The sequence below is a fragment of the Chanodichthys erythropterus genome, chromosome 23 (assembly GCF_024489055.1).
Source record: "Chanodichthys erythropterus isolate Z2021 chromosome 23, ASM2448905v1, whole genome shotgun sequence".
NCBI lineage: Eukaryota > Metazoa > Chordata > Actinopteri > Cypriniformes > Xenocyprididae > Chanodichthys > Chanodichthys erythropterus.
The window spans coordinates 11,507,174-11,525,312 of NC_090243.1; the positions used below are offsets into that span (position 1 = coordinate 11,507,174).

Genomic DNA, 18,139 nt, shown 5'->3' on the forward strand with positions numbered 1-18,139 from the left:
CAGCCAATGGCTTTGCCTGACATTGATTAATTCAAAATTAATCTCAGAGGCAACAGACATGCAGATTATTTCAAAATAAAAGTCTCTAAATCTCTGGCGAATCCAGTCAAAGACTATAGATATATGTAACCCCTCTATCCTGGTCCTACTAGCCCTGCTCTGCGCGGGCCTCGAACCTGGGTCTCCAGGGTGGGAGTCGGACACTCTAACAAGGAGTTTAAAGGCTGCAACCTCTAGCATCAGTCTCTAGAGCATCTCTTGATATCAAAGAAGTGAGGTTTACTTGCACAGCTATTACTAGCTGGCCTCCGCTACACTCACCCCCCTAAACCTCACTCCCATCCGTTTCACGGCACCAATGCAACCCTTCTACCCAGGTCCTACTCGCCCTGCTCTGCATGGGCCTCAAACCTGGGTCTCCGGAGTGGGAGTCGGACGCTCTAATAAGGAGTCTAAAGGCTGCACCCCCTAGTGTCAATCACTAGAGCAGCTCTTGAGATCAGAAGAGTGAGGTTTACTCACACAGCGACTACTAGCTGGCCTCTGTTAGACAGGCGGTTAACTCCTATTAGTTATGAATAGGAGAAACTGCAACGCATAACATGGCGGAATACGTCCCGCCTTCAAAGTAAAAGAGCCAATCGCTAATTGATAAAGTTATTGTGTCACTGCATCTGCTGTTAGAAGCTTCGATTCCCATGGAAACCTGGGGCCAGATGCATAAACATAGCCATTATGTTAAGACTGTAGGTGCATCCCAATTTGCGTACTTGTGCACTATTCTATGACTTTTTAAGTATAAATAGTGCAAGTAGTGCGTTCACACTAAAAATTCCAAAAAGAAAAAGTACACTTTAAATACCTGGATGATGCACTAAATTAACAGAAAAAACGAAGTGTGGAATGTTGGACACTTCATGTACTCAACTGTCGCAGCTTTAATTACGTAGTGGAGGGGAAGGGACTGTCAGACTCCGATGTTAAATGAGAAAATAACCTTATACAATTCACGCACTACATGGATGAGTACATACATAGTGCATAAGTACATAGTGTATAAGTGCATAGTGTATAGTGTGTCATTTGGGACGCAGCTTGTGTATTAAGAACTAGTATGATCAAGTAAAGGCAGGAACAAACCAAGCCGACGGTCGGTCGTCGGGCAGTTTTTCTACGTCGACCGACTAAGTTTTCTCCGTGTGTTCCGCACCATCGGCTGAAGTTGGTCCTCGTCTGCCTTTTTTCGTCCGATTCTAAATGTTGAATCGGCGTTGGAGCTCGTCAGTCCGTTGGGCCATCTGATAATTCTGATTGGCTGTTCAGCAACTGCCGCCTGCTGTTTTGGAAAGGCATTTCATCTCACGCAGGCGCAGAACTGACGTGCTACTTGGCCGTCGGCTGTCGAGCGTTGGTTTGGTGTGTCAGTGCAACTGTGGACACAGACGCTGTCGACGTGAGCCAACCCTGCAGTCTGCTTTCGCCGCCACTAGTTCGTCGGCGTCGGCTTGGTGTGTTCTGGCCTTAACAGTTAGTTAGGGGTAATCAGTCTTACTTTTCGGTATTAAATTAGACCAAACTAAGTTATGTAACTGATTTTAAAAAGTTATGAACAGTGTTAAAGAAAAAAATTTGATGACTAACTTGTAAGACTAGACTTAGCAGTTTATGCAACCGGCCCTTGAGACTCCCGCCTTGGCTCGTCTAGCCTGAAAAAAGCATAATTTGAGCATAAGAAGCAACATTAATGTGACAGCTCATGTTGGATTTTGTTACTGATTTGAAATATGTTATTTAATTGTGAGTTCATCAAGCAGTTATGAGATTTCAGGATTCCCCCATTCAAATAGATAGGACTTGTGCAAATATGGCCGCCGAGTGAACAGACTTTCCTTGAAAGGGACTTTGATCCAGTAGAGAAGAAATACAAAGTAGTACATAATTTAACATTGACAGGTCGTTTGCTTAAACCTTATTTAAAAAAAAAAAAAAAATTATTATATTATAAAAAATTGTTATATTAGACCCACATCACCACAAAAGCTTAATATAATTGTTTTTGCAGCACTTAGGAGTAACTGAAATATGTGAGGCAATCAATTAAAAAACAAAACACGAATAAAAACTCAAAAACCACTGCAGTGAAATAAAAACTTAAGTTCGACAAGAGGACTTTTAATATAAAAACATTTCTGTGAATGCCATAATCTCTACTGTGTAAAATCAGGTGAAGTGTCATCCACTTCACACTGCATGACATTTGTGCAGCGGTCCATTTTAATGCTCTTTTAACATAAAGTTAATTAATAATGCGGTCCATTTTGATAGGGACGATTGTCCTGTCAGTAGCAGCTGCTTATTATATTTATCTGCCTCTGCCCAGCACTATATCAGAGCCATGGAAACTCATGTTTATGGATGCTATGATACGTGGCTCGATGCATTTGGTAAGATTTTGCATTGGAATACGTTTATATGTAACATTGGCGTATATATATATATATATATATATATATATATATATATATATATATATATATATATATACAGATGTAATGAGGTAACAGGATTTATGGAGTTTACTAAAGAGTTCTGCTGACAAAACACAACTTTTTGAATTTATCTCGTAGAGTTTTGTCGCTCACGACCTTGGACTGTGTTCCCCGTTCGGTGTTGCAAAATACTTTTCGTCTTGGGTGGAGGTGAAAAGTTACCAGTCCAGCCCAACTATCCGGATCACAGAGGCTTCCTTCGGTGGAGTGGAAGCACAAGTGTTCGAGTCCACTGCTAAAGGGCAGGAGCAGCGTTTGAAAAGAGGGGTGGTCTATTTTCATGGAGGTGGATGGACAGTCGGTAGTACAAGTAAGTGATAGTTTATGTTAAATTGCATATGATTTCATGTAAGTCAAGCCGTCTGTTGAATGCATCAGAAGTTGTAGAAGAGGTAGCTCAGTAGTCTCAATGCTCCCTCATGTGGTACAGAAAGGAAAACTCCTCAGTTTAAAGACACCATGAAATCAATTCATAGCAGGGCCATAACCACCATAGACAGTATTTAGAAAATTGCCCCCCTTTAACCCTTTAAAGGATTAGTTCACCCAAAAATGAAAATTCTGTCATTTATTACTCACCCTCATGTCGTTCCACACCCGTAAGACCTTCGTTCATCTTCAGAACACAAATTAAGATATTTTAGTTGAAATCCGATGGCTCAGTTGAGGCCTTCAAAGGAAGCAATGACATTTCCTCTCTCAAGATCCATAAAGGTACTAAAAACATATTTAAATATGTTCATGTGAGTACAGTGGTTCAATATTAATATTAAAAAGCGCCAAAAAAAACAAAATAACGACCTATTTAGTGATGGCTGAAGCTTCGGAGCACAAATGAATCAGTGTATCGAATCATGATTCAGATCGCGTGTCAAACTGCCAACGGCTGAAATCATGTGACTTTGGCGCTCCGAACAGCTGATTCGATACACTGATTCAATTATGATCAGATTCATTCATTTATGATTTATGGATCTTGAGAGAGGAAGTGTCATTGCTCCCTATGAAGGCCTCATGGAGCCATCGGATTTCAACTAAAATATATTAATTTGTGTTCTGAAGATAAACAAAGGTCTTACGGATGTGGAACGGCATGAGGGTGAGTAATAAATGACAGAATTTTTGGGTGAACTAACCCTTTAATACTAATCTATTTTGAGTCCTAATTAGGAAACAACGGGGCGTTTGTCCAAATTTCGATAGCAGCAAAACCTCTTTAATTGCTCTTTTTTGTCTTTAAGAGATGGAATCATATTACCTTCAGTGCAAGAAGATGGCTGAAGAGCTGGATGCAGTTGTGATTTCTGTCGAGTAAGCAATGTTGGACATTTTTTTAAAAGGGATAGTTCACCCAAAAATGAAAATTTGATGTTTATCTGCTTACCCCCAGTGCATCCAAGATGTAGGTGACATTTTTTCTTCAGTCGATCACAAATGATGATTTTTAACTGCAACCGCTGCCCTCTGTCATTCAAATAATTGCAGTAGATGGGAACTTCATCTATAAGAGTGAATAAACCTTGCTTAGACAAATCCAAATGAAACCCTGCGGCTCGTGACGACACATTAATGTCCTAAGACACGAAACGATCGGTTTGTGTGAGAAACTGAACAGTACTTATATAATTTTTTACCTCTAATACACCACTATGTCCGACTCCGTTCAGCTTCCGGTGAGTGAGGTCAGATCGCGCTCTGACAACGGAAGTGATGTCTCGCGCTCATTGAAGTATATGGACGAGACATCACTTCCGTCACCAGAACGCGTTTTTTTGACCTCACTAGCAGGAAGCTGAACGGAGTTGGACATAGTGGTGTATTAGAGGTAAAAAATTATATAAGTACTGTTCAGTTTCTCACACAAACCGATCGTTTCGTGTCTTAGGACATTAATGTGTCGTCACGAGCCGCAGGGTTTCATTTGGATTTGTCTAAGCAAGGTTTATTCACTCTTATAGATGAAGTTCCCATCTACTGCAATTATTTGAATGACAGAGGGCAGCGGTTGCAGTTAAAAATCATCATTTGTGATCGACTGAAGAAAAAATGTCACCTACATCTTGGATGCACTGGGGGTAAGCTGATAAACATCAAATTTTCATTTTTGGGTGAACTATCCCTTTAAGTTCTTGCATATGGTCTTTAAATTATTAAAGGCTTTACTTACCAGATTTCATTTGTATATTTTGTTTTGTATGTTCAGGTACAGGCTGGCTCCAGATGGACGTTTCCCAGATCAGTATAATGATGTTTTTCAGGCCTCAAAACACATCTTGACAGCCGAGGTGTTGGGTCGGTACTCCATAGACCCGAAAAGAGTGGCTGTGTCAGGTGACAGCGCTGGAGGGAATCTTGCCGCTGCTGTAGCGCAACAAGTATGAGAAATCCCTGTATCAAACTGTCATTGTTACAAATCAATTTTCCCATTAACATCACAGGTGAATAAAGTAAAACATTTAACTTACACATATCACCATACTTCCCCAGTTGATTAAACACAGTACATTGTCAGCTTTTTTGTATTACAAGTTTTCTGAAATGTTATGTTTAAGTATATGTATCCAAAATATGCATTATCACTAATTTGCATACATTTCCAGAACAGAAACCTGAGCTTTAGATAAAGCCAGGTTTGAAATTCTTTTTGCTTAATTTTGTAGACATATTAGTATGTTATTAAAGATATTCATCACAAAAGATTGCTAATAATCACATGTATTTATCTCTTTGTTCACAGATGGCTTTGGACAGTAGCATTCCTATTAAGTTCAAAGTTCAGGCTCTGGTCTACCCTGCACTTCAGGCCCTAGACTTCAACACACCCTCGTACCAGCAGAACGCCCACATTCCCATCCTATACAGACCAGTTGTGGCCCGCTTTTGGTTGGAGTACCTAAATGGCAATCAGAACCTTGTTCCGGCTTTGCTGGCAAACAACCACACTGCTCTGGATCAGGGCCAGGAGATGGCAGCGGCCAGAGCCAAGATCAACTGGACCAAGCTTCTTCCGGTGGCCTTTCAGAAGAACTATAAACCAGTGGTTCCGCTTCACGGTGACCCAAAGCTGGTGGAGAAGCTGCCAGGCCTGCTGGATGTGAGAGCGGCACCTTTACTAGCTGAAACAGAAGTGCTGAAGGCCGTGCCGCCCGCCTACATCATGACATGTGAGCACGACATCCTGAGAGATGACGGACTCATGTATGCCACACGACTGGAAGAAGCCGGAGTCCATGTCACTGTTGATCATTATGAAGATGGTTTTCATGGATGCCTTAGTTTCGCTTTCGGGTCCTTACAATTTTCTGTTGGAACTCGAAGTCTTGGGAACTACATCCGTTGGCTGAAGGAGAACCTCTGAAGACACGATATATCTAACCAAGTTATGGTCCAAATTTGAAGTTGATATCACAAAAAATGAAGATTTTGTTTAGACGCTGTACCAAAAATATCCACTGGGTGTCACCACTGGGTGTTTTTATGCATTCTCCGGTAACAAATTAATAGATTTCTGCCAAGATTAAACACCCATCACAATACAGTCACCAAATATGGAACCTTGAGACTCAGACCTTTCCAACGATATGTGTTTTGTCAAGCTTAGAAAAGGTTTTGATTATAATGTAGTTAAAACTATTTTTGTAATATGAAACCTGACACCGCCCACTAGGGGAGGAGCCCGCTAAAAGAATTAGAGCACCATTTCCATGGTAACGTCCAATTCCAAAACAGTTTCCACAGGATGAACTTATAGTTTGTAAGCTTTTGAATGATACGTAATTTATAATGATTACCAAAATATGTGATATGAACAAAGGCGTTAAATAAAAAGAGCGGGACGTGACAAATGTAAGAGGACTATAATGGCCCTGTCCCAAATGGCACCCTAAACAATTGCGGTCTTCCTACGAGTCCGCACTTTAGTGACGTAATGCCGCTTTGACTGTCGGGAAGATGTCTGCTGCAGAGCTCGGCAAAAGTGTGCATCGAGATGGGGCGCATGAACACCCTTCTGAAACCTAAAATTGACAAACGGGACACCCTATGGTCTCGTGGACTTACCAGACACGTGCAGACGGTGGCCACTGTAAGTCCACAAGATTGAAAGTGCTGTGAAATGTGCCATTTGGGACAGGACCAATAAATAATATAATTTTGGTTTGACATTTTGACAATTAAACACTGGACTGAAACTTAAATTACATGGGATTATGATTATAATAGTAAGAGAAAAACAGCAATAAGTCAAGTAAAAAACAGTATTTTTACTTTAAATTTTTTTTATTAAAGGTGCTAAAAAGCATGTTTTGTTTTATACATTTTTGCAATATTACTTGAAACTGTCTTTACTAACTGATAAAAGACTATTTATTAGGTGCACTGAAAGGAATTATATTAATATACATCATCTGTGCACGAGGTAGGGCCTTAAAAACATCAGCCAATCGTTTACACGATCTTTGCGTAAACGATTGGCCCTCTGGCTTGTCAATCACTGCTGTGACGTTCCTTGTGAGAGACGTGCGTGGCTGCGCTCTCCAGTAACTTTCCACACTCCACAGGCGCCGCATACAATGTTTTTGTCAGGAGACAGGAGTAACAACTGCAGATTATGAGTTACCTGCGGTGAGTCCGACATAATGAATCCACTAACACAACACAGCGAATGCCGGTGGTAAACAAACACTCGTGTTCCAATACTCGTGCACGAGTTTTGGGAGGCGTTCCCTCGAAATGAGCTGTGAAGGAGGGGGGGTTGTTTTTAAACATGCGCTCATTTCAAAAACTCACTAACGGTCTTTGGTTTCTCAGTCGACAAAAAGATCCTCTATATCACCTTTAATAATAATATATCATTTTGGGCTTGACAGAGCTTTCAGGGACAGATATAATTCTAGATGGATAGCATGTTCATAAAAATATGTATATGTCATAAAATCTTTTCTCAAAGCATATCAACATGTTTACATATAACTTATGTCTATTAAAATACAACACCACTGGGAAAATGTTTCTTACTCTTGTCTGGGAATTACGACTTCTTTGGCAGTTTCTTTGCTGCTGGCAGTCAGCAGTTTTGACAAAAGGGAATTTCCTAAAAACCGGCGGTGTGGTGGTTTAATGAAACACGAGCTGGAAGGGAGTATTTGAGGGAAGCTATCCGTCAGTGTTAGCGCATGGGAAACGCCGGGGGGTTCAGATAAGAGCCGTGGAATGCGGCTCTCACTGTTTTTCTCACCTGTGAGACCTTTAAACTATTATTGCACCTTTTGCTTTTCCCTCTAATTGAGAGTGTGGGGACAATAATCGATTTCAGTCGATGTTTACAGGCACTACCATTATTCTCAGGGAAAAATGTAAAAGAAGGATCTGAGAACCTATTTTTATACAGACTATCTAATACCCCCACATTTATCTCCTCCTTTTCAGCTATTGTTGTTTTGTAACCACTCTGCATGCCATTTTCCAAACTGATACTACTATCTTCTCTCAAGTATGATGAGTATGTGAGTCACTGTAGCTTGTAATCATGTTTCTTTTGAAGCAGTGTAAAAATGTAACAGTTGTTTCGGAACCTTCTTGATTATGTGATTTCTTGGCTACACCAATAAACCAATGATGATGACTTGCTTTGTGACTTTGTGTATACAAAAGATGCCACTGTTCTTCAGTACTGCCCACTGCCCAAAAGACACAAAATGCACATCTGCATCAGCAATAAGATTAAATGGAGAACAAATGAAGTCTCCAGCATCTTAAATAGAAGACCTATGCAATTTCACATTTGTCTCCTCTAATATCTTGTACCATTCAGATTGTACCAAAAAAAGATTTCAATGAACTAAAACATTTCTCATCAAATGATCTGAGTTATCCACAATCATTTTATTAGTTCATTTAAATTTTTCTTTATTTTAAATTGTTTTATTTTTTTAAGTAGTGATGTCAAATAAATAAATCGCGATTAATCGCATCTAATAAAAGTTAAATAAAATTTTAATTTGTATAAGTAGTGGTCATACCGATTAATCGCATCTAACATAAAAGTTAAATAAAATTTTAATTTATATAAGTAGTAACGTCAAACCGATTAATTGCGATTAATCACATCTAACATAAAAGTTAAATGAAGTTTTAATTTATATAAGTAGTGCCATCAAACCAATTAATCAATGCAAATCGCATCTAACAACAGTTAAATTTTTTAAATTTATATAAGTAGTGTCGTCAAACTGATTAATCGCAACTAATCACATCTAACATAAAAGTTAAAGGAAATGTTAATTTATATAAGTAGTGATGTCAAACTGTTTAATCGTGACAAATCGCATCTAAAATAAAAGTAATTTTTTTTATTTATATAAGTAGTGACGTCAAACCGATTAATCGTGACAAATCGCATCTAACAAAAGTTAAATAAAATGTTAATTCATATAAGTAGTGACGTCAAACTGATTAATTGTGACAAATAGCATCTTACATAAAAGTTAATTTTTTTATTTATATAAGTAGTGACGTCAAACCGATTAATCGCGACTAATCGCATCTAACATAAAATTTGAATGTAATGTTAATTTATATAGTGTCGTCAAACTGATTAATTGTGACAAATCGCGTCTAACATAAAAGTTTTTTAAATTTTTTATACAAGTAGTGTCAAACCGATTAATCGCGACTAATCGCATCTAACATAAAAGTTAAATGAAATGTTAATTTATATAAGTAGTAACGTCAAACCGATTAATCATGACAAATCGCATCTCTAACATAAAAGTTAATATTTTTATTTATATAAGTAGTGACATCAAACCGATTAATCGCGACTAATCGCATCTAACATAAAATTTAAATGAAATGTTAATTTATATAAGTAGTGTCGTCAAACCGATTAATCATGACAAATCGCATCTAACATAAAAGTAATTTTTTTATTTATATAAGTAGTGACGTCAAACCGATTAATCGCGACTAATCGCATCTAACATAAAAGTTAAATAAAACTTTAATTCATATAATTAATTGTAAATATAATATATGATTGTAAGTACACAATCCGTTATGTTAAATGCGATTAATCGACTTGACAGAATAATTTTAAGTTTTATTTATGTATTGTACATATTTAATTGTTTTATAAATTTTGATATTTAGATCAAGTGGTAAAAAATTATCACACACAAAAAAGCAATGCTAAGGTCATGAGTCAATATAAATTCAATAATTTCTCATCAAATTTGTATTTTTTAATTTTGTATAGTTTTATAACATTTCTCACCAAATTATCTGAGCTATCCACATTCATTTTATTACTATATTTCAACAATATTATTTATTTTTTTATTTTAAATAGTGTTATATTTTAAGTTTTATTATTTTAGTTAGAAAATCCTAGCCATCCACATTCATTTTATTACTATATTTCACCAATGACATTTCTTTCTTTTTTAAATTGTTTCATATTTTAATTATTATTATATTATATATTTAATTATGTTTTATAAAATTTTATATTCTGCTGAAGTGGTTGAAAATTGTACAAGTAATGCTAAGGTCATGAATTTGATTCCCATTGAAAAACTGCTGAAAATGATGACTGCACTGGAAGGCTTGGGATATGAACATCTGGCAAATGCGTACATGAACTGAAATGAGTCATAACTGAGAATAATATTGAGATATGAAAGCAAAGTCAGAGCAATAATCTTTTCTGGGTGTGTCTTTGCTGAAATCAAAATGCAAAACAGAAAAAGCAAAACCAGAAGACTTTTTTGCCGCATTTATTTATATAAAAAATGGTTTATTTGGCTATGTTTGTTAGCTTCCTTTGAAGAGACTAAGAAAATTATGCTGTTTTTGCTTTTCAAAGATTTTCATAAGCGACTGTGACAGAAGGATAAATTGCTAAAGTGAACACAGGCAGAGTTAGCCTGCAGGCCGAACCGAGATGATCCTGCTGACTGGAATAACCTGTTATCGTTCGTGCTGTGACAGAGAAACTGAAAAAAGCTGAGATGTTTTTATGTGAACCTACTCAAGAGTGTGACATGTCACGTCACATGGCCAAACTTGATCTCAAGAAGCTCGATGGCAAAGTGTGAGGCAGTTCCTGTTCCCAGCAGCTACATAACCCGATACACGTTTTCAAACTTTGCATAATTTGCCTTCAGGAAGAATTTTTCATGCCAATGTCTCAAATCCCACCCAGATTACGATGGCACACTGTAATACGAGTAGCCAATGATTAATCAGGGAACGCTGCGTGATTATTTCAAAGGAAAACAAAACCCAAAGTGTTCACATACCTAGTGCTTGGAGGAATGTTATCTTTCACATTGTTCATTGCTTCCTGAATTTAAGGGTAGCTGCTTGCACGAAGCCAAGCCTCATACTTCCCTGCAAAGCACTTCATTGTCAAAATTTAGAGCAATATTCCCAAGCTGATGACAAAGAAGCCAGTTAGACACTCAGTAACTCATTAAAATCTTTAAAAAAAATATGGTTGTCTGTTAACTATTTGGCCTGATTTCAATTCTAACAGCTCCATAACAATAAAACAAGAAAGTTAAAGTTCTCTGGCAATGTGCACACAAATAAATACAGTTTCACTCCGCTGCTTAAAGTGCCCCTATTATTCTTTTTCAGATATTACCTTTCATGTAGTGTTATATAGCTGTTTGTGAATGTAAAAGGTCTGCAATGTTTCAAAGAACAAAGTGCACGATAAATGGTGTTATTGTCTCACAAATTTCTGAACTGCCTGAAATGAGTTGTCAGTAATTCTAGTCTTTTTTTTTTATTTTTTTTATCCAGTCTTCCTGCACAAGCCTAAGAAATTTGCATAATGCCTGCCCTATGGTTTTCATTGGCTGCCCGTTAACATCTACTTTGACCCGCCCTCAAACACTGTAGTTGTAGCTGAGGCCTGGAAGAGTTTGGTTCGTGTTGTAGACATGTTGAGAAGACATTTTCTGTGCTGTGAAACAAATCGATACAAATGCACTTCCAAAAGATGAGGACTTGCGCTCTAATCGATACGGTAAAACCGACTCCATCGTTACTGTTTATATCATAGTGTTGAGGAAGCCTCCAGAGCTGAAATTCAGAAATGATAATGGGCGTTTTGTGTCTGACACGAGCTGTAAACGGTAGACCAATCACAACAGACTGGGGCCATCTGACTAATCAGAGCGGAGTAGGCTCTAAAAAAGGAGGGGTTTAGTTTAGCAAACTGTTTTTTGGTACTTTGATGCCAATACATCACAGTCACATGGTGTCGGCACTGTCTCAAGTCGGACAAAATTTCTTACCAGCATGCACTGCTTAAAGTCAGCCGCTGATCGGTCTGTGCAGCGCTGCTTCAAGTCGAACAAGCCTACTGTGAGAAAAGAGGTCATGCTATAATATATATATAATGATAAAATTAAAGTGTTTTTTGACCTTGGATGCATGTAAATCTATTGTAAAGAGCTCAACACAAATATTATCAACCTTTAAAATAGCATAATATGGGCACTTTAACTGTTTTATAAGTTAATTAAAACCAAATTCATTGGTAAAATATGCCACATACACACTGAACAACAGCTTCCGCATTGATGATACAGAAATTTAAATTACAAATGGTTGGTTGTGAAAATATCTGAGCTCTATCCCAGAAGCCGTTTTCTGCCACAAGAAATAAAATCATGCTTTGGTAAATCATAATTATGACATTCAAGTCATATTTATGAGATAAAATATTGAAATTTTGCCATAAAAAGTAATAATTATGAAATTAAAATGAAATATTTCATAAATATGACTCAATTTTGACTTTTTATCAAGTCAAAAGATTTAGTATGTGTTAATTTAGACTGTTTATGTTTAGTGCTGTCAAATGGATTAATCGCAATTAATTGCATCTAACATAAAAGTTTGTAAACGTATGTATATAGTGTATACGCTATACATACACACACACACACACACACATATATATATATATATATATATATATATATATCACTATTTATGTCATAATTATGATTTTTTTATGTCATTTACCAAAACTGAAGTGCTATTTCATTAGATTAACTGTAGTTTAACTCAAGTACATGAGTTCATCCAGCATTAGCGCTCACAGTACATTGAGTGATCAAGCTTGTATAGGCGAGACATTTTGATGAAAACAGAGCCTGTTTCATATACTCTTCTGATGACATGTCAGATTACGTGTTTGCACGCAGAGTCAGAGTTTAGATCATCGATCACACCCCACCCAAGAATGACCATTTGGCTCTCAAAGCTTCTTAATAGAGAAACACTGCCAAGTCTAACAGCACAAAACACCCCTCTATGCCTTCACATTTTCATCTACATAAATCAGCTAAGAAAATCTTCTCCTCCTTAGTGGTTTGTGGCAGACTTTCTCAGCGATCTCTGACCTGAAGTGCATTTCAACTTGAAAACTTCAATAAGGGGTCGTTTACACAACACCATTTTCAACTAAAAACGTGAAACCTTTTATGCGTTTTGGCCGTTCATTTACATGACAACAACGTTTTGGGGGCCTGAAAATGCAAACTTTTGAAAATGATACTGTTATCGTCTCCATGTAAACTACAAAAACATGAATTTCTTAAAACTGATGCACATGCGTATTACATGTTTACTCTAAAGGCGCGTAGTGTTTCTTTACAAAGTGACATCGCCAACTACTGGCCTGGCAGCATAATACAGCGTTTTTAAGTCATTTTCGTGGATCAGTGTAAATGGGGATCGTTTTGACAATGGTGTCGTCTTTATGTGATAAATGCAAATGAAAAACGTTTCTGTTTTTAGTACATCGTTGTCATGTAAACGTACCCTTAGAATAACATACATTAATTTAAGCTCTGATGGCTATGGATGGAGGGAGGGCAGGCCATCCCTCAGGACAATCCTCCCACATGGTGATGTGGCAATCAACATCAAGCTCTGGTTTTTTCACCCCAGAGGGAAAACTGGGAATCTCCCTGTCTCCTTTCCCACTTACTCAGGAGTGATGTCACAGAGAAGCACAATACGCCCTTGTATCCTGGCCTATAAGTCTCTTGGCACTTTGATTGCATGGCTTAGGCATGTCAGAATATCATTTTAGCCCCCCACCCCACCCCCATGACTTTATAGCTCCCACAAACTATTTTACTCTTCTTACCCCTTCTTAATTTCCTCCTGTTCTGTTTTCCATTTTTTGAGCATTTGACACTAACAGAAATTTTTTTCAGACGATAAAGTGGGGCCCCCCAAAATTGGGGGCCTTTTCTCTAGCCAAATTCCTGATTCCCCAAGTGCAATGGAGCATTGAATCAAGGCCTCATAACTCTCTCCATGAACCCCCCCCCCCCATGTTCTTCTCAACGGATATGATCACACATTCATCAGTGGTCTGTCAAGTCTTTACAGCCCCTGCGGCTTCGTTTAAAAATCCCTGAGGATGGAAAACTAACACTAAGGTCCTATCGTTAGTTCTCACTTTAGTTTGCTATCAGTTTGAAAAAGCACATAGTAACACAATGATATCACAGTTCAGCTCTATATAACTGCAATGAACCTAAGGCTGATATGAAACAGTCCTGAGGTTTTTGTTATGCAGAATTACATTCAAAAGTTTAGGAATGCTTATTCATTGCCACTGTGTCCCTGTTTCCACCTGGAAAACAGGGTTTTGGTTGATCAGATCACAAGTGGATGATGGAGACACATACCCATTTCCACCTGGTATTTTAATTGTCCACTTTCAACCACTTCTGTAATGATTTCTTCAAGGGTGGGCAGGTAAATGCATGTTTTTTCAGTACTTTTGATCTAATCGACAAAATAAGCTGGCGCAATTTATATATGAACAGCCGAACACGGTGAGTGCATGTTAGAAGGAATGGTGGAGAGAACATTGTGATTGGTACATTTTTCATCTTGAAATCAAATTTGTCTGTCTTCAACTGAAAAAGTTCCTTTCTGGCTAGCGTGCTTTCCATAATATTTACACATTAAGTGCAGTAGGCAACATGAGCGTTTCCACTATGAAAGCATTCCGGTCGAATGTGTTTTCGGCCCTGTTTCCATCTATCAAGATTCATTTTGGTCGATCGGATCACAAGTGAACAACGCTAAATACAGGTGAAAAGGGCGTATAAAACGTTTTGAGCTTGTCAACTTTCGACCACCTTCAGAGGTACTCAAAAACGCATTTGACTGGATTGCTTTCATAGTGGAAACGCTCATGTGGTTGAATTTGCTCGAACAGCCGCAATAGACCGCCTACTCTCCGCCTACCTAACGCGTAAACATTATGGGAAGCACGTTAGCCAGACGTAATTTAAACTTTGTCAGCTGAAGACCCAAGTTTGGTTTGAAGTCAAAAAATGTACCAAGCACAATGTTCTCTCACCATTCCTGATTTCTTCACAGCATTTGGCGTGGTATTGTGGCTATCAGAGCAGAAACAAAAGCTAAAGCTTGCTGAGCTTATTTTGTCCATTAGATCGAAAGATCTGAACAAAAAAACATACATTTACCCGCCCATATAACCTCTTCTCGAAGAAATCAGGACAGAAGTGGTTGAAGTGGACAAAAGATACGGATTAAAACACCAGATGGGTATGCGTCTCCCTCATCCACTTGTGATCCGATCGACCAAAACGCATCTTAATACCAGGGAAACAGGGCCATCAACTACCTCTGGAAGTGGTCTAAAACGTTTTACACCCCGTGCGTCGTCCACTTGTAATCCAATCGACCAAAACGCATCTTAATACCAGGGAAACAGGGCCTATGTTAGGGTGTTGTGTGGACTGTTGCCAGGGCGTTGCTATGTGTTCTGGTTTGTTGCTAGACCATGTATTTGCTAATGCATTGCTAGTTTGTTGCTTACTGGCCCAGGTTAAAAGATCCCACCCCAAGTCTTATTAATATTTGCTCCCTAGATATAGTCTGGGATTTTTTCTCCTGCTGAAAACTGTAAGTGCGATAGCTTACCGTGAGGGAGAGAGAACGTTTCTGTGTGTTCAGGGGTTGCTTAAACATTCAGCTCCAAGAAAAAGGGAGTCAGTGGGGGAGGATTTTCTCTCCGGTGCAGGACATCGGTCAATCATGGCGCCAGACTACAGTCATGTTTCATGGGGAGAAGAATCTCTCTCCGCTACCTCCCACACCAACACCACCCACAGACTCATACACACACACACACACACACACATGTTTGTTTTTGTGAATTGTGGGGACTTTCCATAGACTTCAATGCATTTTACACTGAACAAACTGTACATTCTATCCCCCTACCCTGCCCCTACCCCTAAACCTAACCCTCACAGGAAACTGTGCAAACTTTTACTTTTTCACAAAAACTCATTCTATATGATTTATAAACCCATTTACATTGTGGGGACCGCTGGCTGGTCCCCACGATGTAGGTGAACTCAGGTTTATATTACATCATGGGGACATTTGGTCCCCACAATGTAATATAAACAAAAGCACACACACACACACACACACACACACACACACACACACACACACACACACACACACACACACACACACACACACACTCACTCATAAAAGACATCCTCAGATCATTCTGCTTATGTATAAATGTGGCAGGGTCACCATAAGGGATGAGTTTGTCACTCTTTCGCTGCAGCTTTTCCTGGCGTCAGCTAAAACAAACCCAGCCAAATCTACACTTTGCATTCGCTTCTGCTGGAAAATCCCAAGTTTCCGGCCCGTCCACTGGTCGCCTGCCGCTGTGTTTCTTTTTTCTCCTTCTTTGTGTTCCTCCTCCTCCCTTCCACCATGTCTGTGCCAGATATGCTCAGATCCACAGTGCCGCTTGTTGCATTGTTTAGGTTGCCTTCGATTCAGAGCAGGACATGTCAACACCGTGGCCTTCAGAGACCACAGTCGAAACGCAGCTGGCTGATAGAGATAGAGCGAAAGAAACAGCGAAAGAGAATGGGTGTGGAGACAAAAGAAATATCTGAATTAAGAACAAGGTTCATATCAATTGTTCTACATGCAAGGACATTTTGTTTAGCTGTATAATCTCTAGCTTTGACTGTGGAGTTGCGAATCGGTCTGAACAATCACCACAACAAGTATTGTCATTCAGACTGTTTCTTCACAATAGCACTGCTGGTCCTTTATAAAGAAGCACACCCTCCATTTTCTGCTGAGCTTTACTTTTTAGGAGGAAGTCACAGTCATTGTCCCAGGAGATCACTGAAGTCTGTTTGGTCACCTCTGTTCATCTGCTGTTGATTATAGAAGCTGATCTAATCTCAGCGTGACACATCTGGCACAAACAAGTCCATGAAAAAAGCAATATTGGGTAACTTTGCTGACGTTTGTGGAGCGGGATGGAGCTTCAGAAGGCTCTGCTCTGCTGTGAACTCGCATAGGGAGTCGTTTTAAAAGCATCTATAAATGGTAATGCGAGAGAACATGAAGCACCTCCAGGTTAACGAGTAAATACACTTCGCTGGAAACAGTAGCGCTTTTTAAAGAGTGTTATTCATATTTATTATGTGTTTAAACTTAATGATCGTACTTGTGGATGGCACAAAAGCAACATTGTTTTTAATTAAACATTTTGAGTTTGGAAAATTTGTTTATTGGCTTGGGATTGGAGCATAAACACACTGTGTTACAGAGCACCTGGAATGTCATAAGCAAATAACTTTGTCATGTGAAAACTATATATAGCCTAGCGTATATAAGAGTTAGACATGGTTGGACAAGAAGAAAAAAACATAGCTTTTCCTTTTTAGACACTGAAATTTAGAATTGACTTTGTTTTAAAGGGGCCCACCAAAACCTGTCAGCTGAAGTTGATGGGAGTAACAGAATAGCTCTTTAAATCAGATGGCAAGAAATGGCCGGCCCTTGAGAAGCACAATACATGAAATACCCCCTAGACTTTCTAAATGGGACCAGATTGCAACCACATGTTAGAAATCAAATACAGTCAGAATTGGTCATGTTTTCTCGAACAAGAACAGCGCATAGTTACATTAGAACAATACATGAATCTTCATGAAAACAAACATGTTTTTAAATGATAATACATCAGTTTATTAATACAAAACAACTAATTCATTTAAACCCTGTGCTTTGGTTTCTAGCTGGTCTTTAGCTGATGCAAGTTGGACATTAGTTCAAGTTCTAGTCCAAGATGTTCTTCCAATTTAGACAAACTAATAGCCAACTTGGACTAGCCAATGATGATCAACTTAGGCCGGTTATAAACCAGCTACGCAAACTGAGCAAAATATGCAGTTTGGTGCAAATGTTGTTATTTATATGGCCAAAATGATGCAATTCTGATAGCTTTAAATTCAATGAGATTTTGGTAACAACATAGCAGTACTTACATAAAATGCACATAATTATTAGTTGTAACTCGGTATCTCCAAATAATATGTCTTAAGCCCGGAACACACCAAGCCAACGCCGACGAACTAGTAGCGACGAAAGCAGACTGCAGGGTTGGCTCACGCCGGCAGCGTCTGGGTCCAAAGTTGCCCTGACACACCAAACCGCGCTCGACAGCCGACAGCCAAGTAGCACGTCTG

General features: G+C 38.6%; 1 protein-coding gene across 1 annotated transcript; it reads left to right on the forward strand.

Moving 5' to 3' along the window:
- The first annotated feature begins 2,237 nt into the window (after positions 1-2,237).
- On the forward strand, positions 2,238-8,164 carry LOC137014035 (neutral cholesterol ester hydrolase 1-like). The gene is made up of 5 exons (XM_067378136.1): positions 2,238-2,444; positions 2,628-2,859; positions 3,791-3,860; positions 4,753-4,924; positions 5,287-8,164. Exons 1-5 carry the CDS (start codon positions 2,307-2,309, stop codon positions 5,905-5,907), a joined length of 1,233 nt encoding a protein of 410 aa, XP_067234237.1. The 5' UTR covers positions 2,238-2,306; the 3' UTR covers positions 5,908-8,164.
- Positions 8,165-18,139: the final 9,975 nt, after the last annotated feature.

Excerpts from the sequence above, each read along its gene's own strand:
- LOC137014035 (XM_067378136.1), top strand. The coding sequence starts at position 2,307 with ATGCGGTCCATTTTGATAGGGACGATTGTCCTGTCAGTAGCAGCTGCT. Across the intron at positions 3,861-4,752 it reads GCAGTTGTGATTTCTGTCGA|GTACAGGCTGGCTCCAGATG; the intron begins GTAAGCAATGTT and ends TTGTATGTTCAG. Across the intron at positions 4,925-5,286 it reads CCGCTGCTGTAGCGCAACAA|ATGGCTTTGGACAGTAGCAT; the intron begins GTATGAGAAATC and ends CTTTGTTCACAG.